The following is a 5586-nucleotide window of genomic DNA, read 5'->3' as shown; positions in this document are numbered from 1 at the left end:
GTTTTTTTCAATGACTGGAGAAGTAACGATTGTTTTCAGTAGATCGCAAATTATGTTCTGGTCTTTAGAAGGCACGGCGGGGGGAGGGGTGTGTGCCTTACTCCTCTTAGTTTTTGCTAGTTTTGAGTTTGACTTGAACAGTTTTACACCGGAAAAATTATTTGACTTTATTAATGTTCATCTTCGGTTTAATGTAGCTCTTTACTTTTCCTGGGAAAACTTCTTTTTGTGAAATTTTTTTTTAATCAATTAAACTAATGAATAATATTTTCTATATTAACTTAATACCAGTGTTTAATAGGTTCACTATTAAACATACGCAAACTTTTACTGTAGGTCATTTTTACACTGCCAAATTCGGTAAGTCTTAATTTCAAAGTTTCTTCCAGATCATTGGTTATGGTTCGGAACAGAGTTCCAAAACGCCCGAAGGGTGTGTCAGATGAGGCTATGAACATTGCTGTTTCCAAAGTTTTGATGGACAAAGCTTCAATTTGTAGTACTGCAACAGCTTTCGGAATACCGAAATCAACCATTATCGACAACGTTCGCCGAGCAAAAGAACTACGCGAGCAAGAGCAAGGGGGCATACCAGTGCCTATTCAAGCTGGGGTCTCTAATTCTGGAACCTCTAGTGGTGGCACATTCAATAGTGCTTTTCTTCCGACAAGAAAAGAGAGACTGTCAACAGCAAAAGTTTTCACGTCCAATGAAGAGGGCCAGCTTGCTGTTTATTTGAAACATTGTTCGAAAGTCCATTATGGTATGACCCTGATGCAAACACGAAAGTTTGCATATGATTATGCAAAAGGACTAGATAAGAAAGTTCCTCACAACTGGGAAGAAGCACAGATGGCTGGGCCAGACTGGATGAAGGGCTTTATGATAAGGCGAGGTGATTTGTCTCTCAGAAAGCCAGAGAACACTAGCTTAGCTCGCAGCTCGAGCTTCAATCGTGCTAATGTTGACAGATTCCTTGACAACTTGGAGGCTGTCCTGCACAAATACAAATTCACAGGAGAAAGCATTTGGAACTGTGACGAAACGGGGGTCACAACTGTACTTGACAGCCCCAAGGTGATAGCACAAACCGGTACCAAGCAGGTTGGTCAGGTTACCACAGCTGAAAGGGGTGAACTTGTTACTGTTTGTTGCTTTGTCAATGCTATTGGTGGAACCGTGCCACCAGTCTTCGTATTCCCCAGAGCAAAGTTCAAGGATCATATGATGTTTGGGGCCCCTGCAGGAAGTCTCGGCCTAGCCCAAACAACTGGTTGGATGACTGCAACATTGTTTTACGAGGCGATACAGCATTTCAAGAAACTAGTTCGATGTTCCAAGGACAGCCCGGTCCTCTTATTGCTCGATAACCATGAGAGCCACATCGGTCTTGACGTTATCATGTACGCCCGTTCAAATGGCATTGTTTAACTATCCTTCCCACCACTGCAGTCATCGTCTTCAGCCTCTAGATATTACTATCTATGGACCACTGAAGTCTGCTTTGAAAAGAGCATTTCATGATTGTATGACTTCAAATCCGTTTCAGACGATCCAGATCACCCATATTGCCCAGCTTGTAGGAAATGCTTATCCAAATGCACTGAACATGAACAACATCATTTCTGGGTTTTCGAAGCCTGGCATTTGGCCCTTCAACCGCAATGCTTTTTCTGATGAGGATTTTTATGCTGCGTCTGTCAGCAACCGTCCTAAGGCAGAGCCGTGCCCATCAGCAACAGAGAGAAACCCACCAGTATCGGATCTACTAGATCCTTGCCCTTCACCGTCAACTGCACCGGCAACACCAGCTGCAGAGATTCGTTACTCTAATGCTTTGACCCCCGAAAATGTCCGACCGTATCCAAAGGCATTGCTAAGGAAACAGAGCAATAGGGGCGGAAGGAAAAAGGGTGCATCGAGAGTTTTGACAGACACACCAGAGAAAGATAAAATTGAAGCTGCTATGATGGCTATGAAAGCAAAGCAAGATGAGAAAGATGCAAAAGCAAAAGCAAGATTGCTGAAAAAAAATATGAAGAAGCCAACAAGTCAAACGAAAAGCAAGGGTCAGAAGAGGAAGCAGCAAACGTCTTTGTGCGATCAGTCGACTGATGAAGAATCTGTTGTTTCAGTTCATCTGGATGATGACACGGATGATAGTCTACATATCGGTGATGACGAGCTAACTGAGCCACTTGCACTGGGGACCCTTAATATTGGCGACTATGTGTTGGTGGAGTTCGAAGGCAAGAACAGACGCGTTCACTGCACTACGTTGGATTCGTCAAAGAAAAAGATAACAGTGAAGTTTTTGTAAGTTTCCTTCGCAGAAAGGACTGTGATTCTAGCAAGTTTTTTTTCCCACAAGTAGTGGATGAAAGCTATGTCAATTTGGCGGATGTTAAGATGAAATTGCCCATTCCTAGCAGAAGTGGGGGTACGGCACGTGTCGCAGAGATGATTGAGTTCAGCGACGTCGATTTTTCACTTTTTCCAAGTCTCCGCTGAAAAGTGAAGTCGCTGAACTCAACCATCTCTGCCTCTGTATCAAAAGTGATGTCGAAAATTTCCTTCCGACAGTAATAAATGATGTGATTTTGTTACTTTGGCTTATTTTTAAAAACGATAAACGAAGACATAAGTAAGCTTTGTATATTTAGCCATCTAAAGACAGGATAACGGAGGTAATTCGTATAATTGCAAGGCTGACCGAAGGTGCCCCAAGCCCGACCGAAGGTGCCCCGGGTTGGGGGCACCTCCGGTCAAAATGGGGCTTCAGCGGGATCACCTTTTTCTTACAATCCGGTTGAGTTTTAAGAAAACTACAAAATAGATTTGGTAGATCAAACGTTGCTCTTCCCTGCGTTCAGCAAGATTTTTCAAAATAACGAACGTAAAATTCTTGGTGGCTGGTAATCGAAAAAGTGACCGAAGGCGCCCCGGTCTCCCCTACGTATGTTGAAAAAATGAAGATATTAGACAATTTTATGACTACACATGGTAAAGAATGTGATTAAAGGCTCTTTTCCTATGTCAAAATTTTTAGTTTTCGAGGGTAATAGCTACATATGTTGAAAAAATGAAGATATTAGACTATTTTATGATTGCAAATGGTAAAGAATGTGAGTAAAGGCTCTTTTCCTTTGCAAAAGTTTTAGTTTTCGAGGGTAATAGCTACCTATGTTGAAAAAATGAAGATATTAGACTATTTTATGATTGCACATGGTAAAGAATGTGATTAAAGGCTCTGTTCCTATGGCAAAAAATTTAGTTTTCGAGGGTAATAGCTACGTATGTTGAAAAAATGAAGATATTAGACTATTTTATGATTGCAAATGGTAAAGAATGTGAGTAAAGGCTCTTTTCCTTTGTAAAAGTTTTAGTTTTCGAGGGTAATAGCTACGTATGTTGAAAAAATGAAGATATTAGACTATTTTATGATTGCACATGGTAAAGAATGTGATTAAAGGCTCTTTTCCTATTTCAAAAGTTTTAGTTTTCGAGGGTAATAGCTACGTAATGTTGAAGATATGAAGATATTAGACTATTTTATGATTGCAAATGGTAAAGAATGTGATTAAAGGCTCTTTTCCTATGTCAAAAGTTTTAGTTTTCGAGGGTAATAGCTACGTATGTTGAAAAAATGAAGATATTAGACTATTTTATGATTGCAAATGGTAAAGAATGTGATTAAAGGCTCTTTTCCTATGTCAAAAGTTTTAGTTTTCGAGGGTAATAGCTACGTATGTTGAAAAAATGAAGATATTAGACTATTTTATGATTGCACATGGTAAAGAATGTGATTAAAGGCTCTTTTCCTATGTCAAAAGTTTTAGTTTTCGAGGGTAATAGCTACGTATGTTGAAAAAATGAAGATATTAGACTATTTTATGATTGCACATGGTAAAGAATGTGATTAAAGGCTCTTTTCCTATTTCAAAAGTTTTAGTTTTCGAGGGTAATAGCTACGTATGTTGAAGATATGAAGATATTAGACTATTTTATGATTGCAAATGGTAAAGAATGTGATTAAAGGCTCTTTTCCTATGTCAAAAGTTTTAGTTTTCGAGGGTAATAGCTACGTATGTTGAAAAAATGAAGATATTAGACTATTTTATGATTGCACATGGTAAAGAATGTGATTAAAGGCTCTTTTCCTATTTCAAAAGTTTTAGTTTTCGAGGGTAATAGCTACGTATGTTGAAAAAATGAAGATATTAGACTATTTTATGATTGCACATGGTAAAGAATGTGATTAAAGGCTCTTTTCCTATGTCAAAAGTTTTAGGTTTCGAGGGTAATAGCTACGTATGTTGAAAAAATGAAGATATTAGACTATTTTATGATTGCAAATGGTAAAGAATGTGATTAAGGGCTCTTTTCTTATGTCAAAAGTTTTAGTTTTCGAGGGTAATAGCTACGTATGTTGGAAAAATGAAGATATTAGACTATTTTATGATTGTAAATGGTAAAGAATGTGATTAAAGGCTCTTTTCCTATTTCAAAAGTTTTAGTTTTCGAGGGTAATAGCTACATATGTTGAAAAAAATAATGTGATTAAAGGCTCTTTTCCTATTTCAAAAGTTTTAGTTTTCGAGGGTAATAGCTCTGTCTGTGGAAAAAATGAAGATATTAGACTATTTTATGATTGCACATGGTAAACAATGTGATTAAAGGCTCTTTTCCTATGTCAAAAGTTTTAGTTTTCGAGGGTAATAGCTACGTATGTTGAAAAAATGAAGATATTAGACTATTTTATGATTGCAAATGGTAAAGAATGTGATTAAAGGCTCTTTTCCTATTTCAAAAGTTTTAGTTTTCGAGGGTAATAGCTACGTATGTTGAAAAAATGAAGATATTAGACTATTTTATGATTGCACATGGTAAAGAATGTGATTAAAGGCTCTTTTCCTATTTCAAAAGTTTTAGTTTTCGAGGGTAATAGCTACGTATGTTGAAAAAATGAAGATATTAGACTATTTTATGATTGCACATGGTAAAGAATGTGATTAAAGGCTCTTTTCCTATTTCAAAAGTTTTAGTTTTCGAGGGTAATAGCTACTTATGTTGAAAAAATGAAGATATTAGACTATTTTATGATTGCAAATGGTAAAGAATGTGATTAAAGGCTCTGTTCCTATGTCAAAAGTTTTAGTTTTCGAGGGTAATAGCTACGTATGTTGAAAAAATGAAGATATTTTATGATTGCACATGGTAAAGAATGTGATTAAAGGCTCTTTTCCTATTTCAAAAGTTTTAGTTTTCGAGGGTAACAGCTACGTATGTTGAAAAAATGAAGATATTAGACTATTTTATGATTGCAAATGGTAAAGAATGTGATTAAAGGCTCTTTTCCTATTTCAAAAGTTTTAGTTTTCGAGGGTAATAGCTATGTCTGTGGAAAAAATGAAGATATTAGACTATTTTATGATTGCACATGGTAAAGAATGTGATTAAAGGCTCTTTTCCTATTTCAAAAGTTTTTGTTTTCGAGGGTAATAGCTACGTATGTTGAAAAAATGAAGATATTAGACAATTTTATGATTGCACATGGTAAAGAATGTGATTAAAGGCTCTTTTCCT

The 5586-nt window shown here is 36.8% G+C and overlaps 1 protein-coding gene across 1 annotated transcript; it reads left to right on the top strand.

The window, feature by feature from the left end:
- The first annotated feature begins 399 nt into the window (after positions 1-399).
- On the top strand, positions 400-1431 carry LOC136043400 (uncharacterized). The gene has a single exon (XM_065728309.1). The coding sequence runs from the start codon at positions 400-402 to the stop codon at positions 1429-1431; it is 1032 nt and encodes a 343-aa protein (XP_065584381.1).
- Positions 1432-5586: the final 4155 nt, after the last annotated feature.

The sequence above is a fragment of the Artemia franciscana genome, unplaced genomic scaffold, assembly GCF_032884065.1.
Source record: "Artemia franciscana unplaced genomic scaffold, ASM3288406v1 Scaffold_5658, whole genome shotgun sequence".
Lineage (NCBI taxonomy): Eukaryota > Metazoa > Arthropoda > Branchiopoda > Anostraca > Artemiidae > Artemia > Artemia franciscana.
The sequence above is the reverse complement of the archived record's forward strand: the minus strand, read 5'-3'. Positions and strand labels throughout refer to the sequence as shown.

Excerpts from the sequence above, each read along its gene's own strand:
- LOC136043400 (XM_065728309.1), top strand. The coding sequence starts at position 400 with ATGGTTCGGAACAGAGTTCCAAAACGCCCGAAGGGTGTGTCAGATGAG.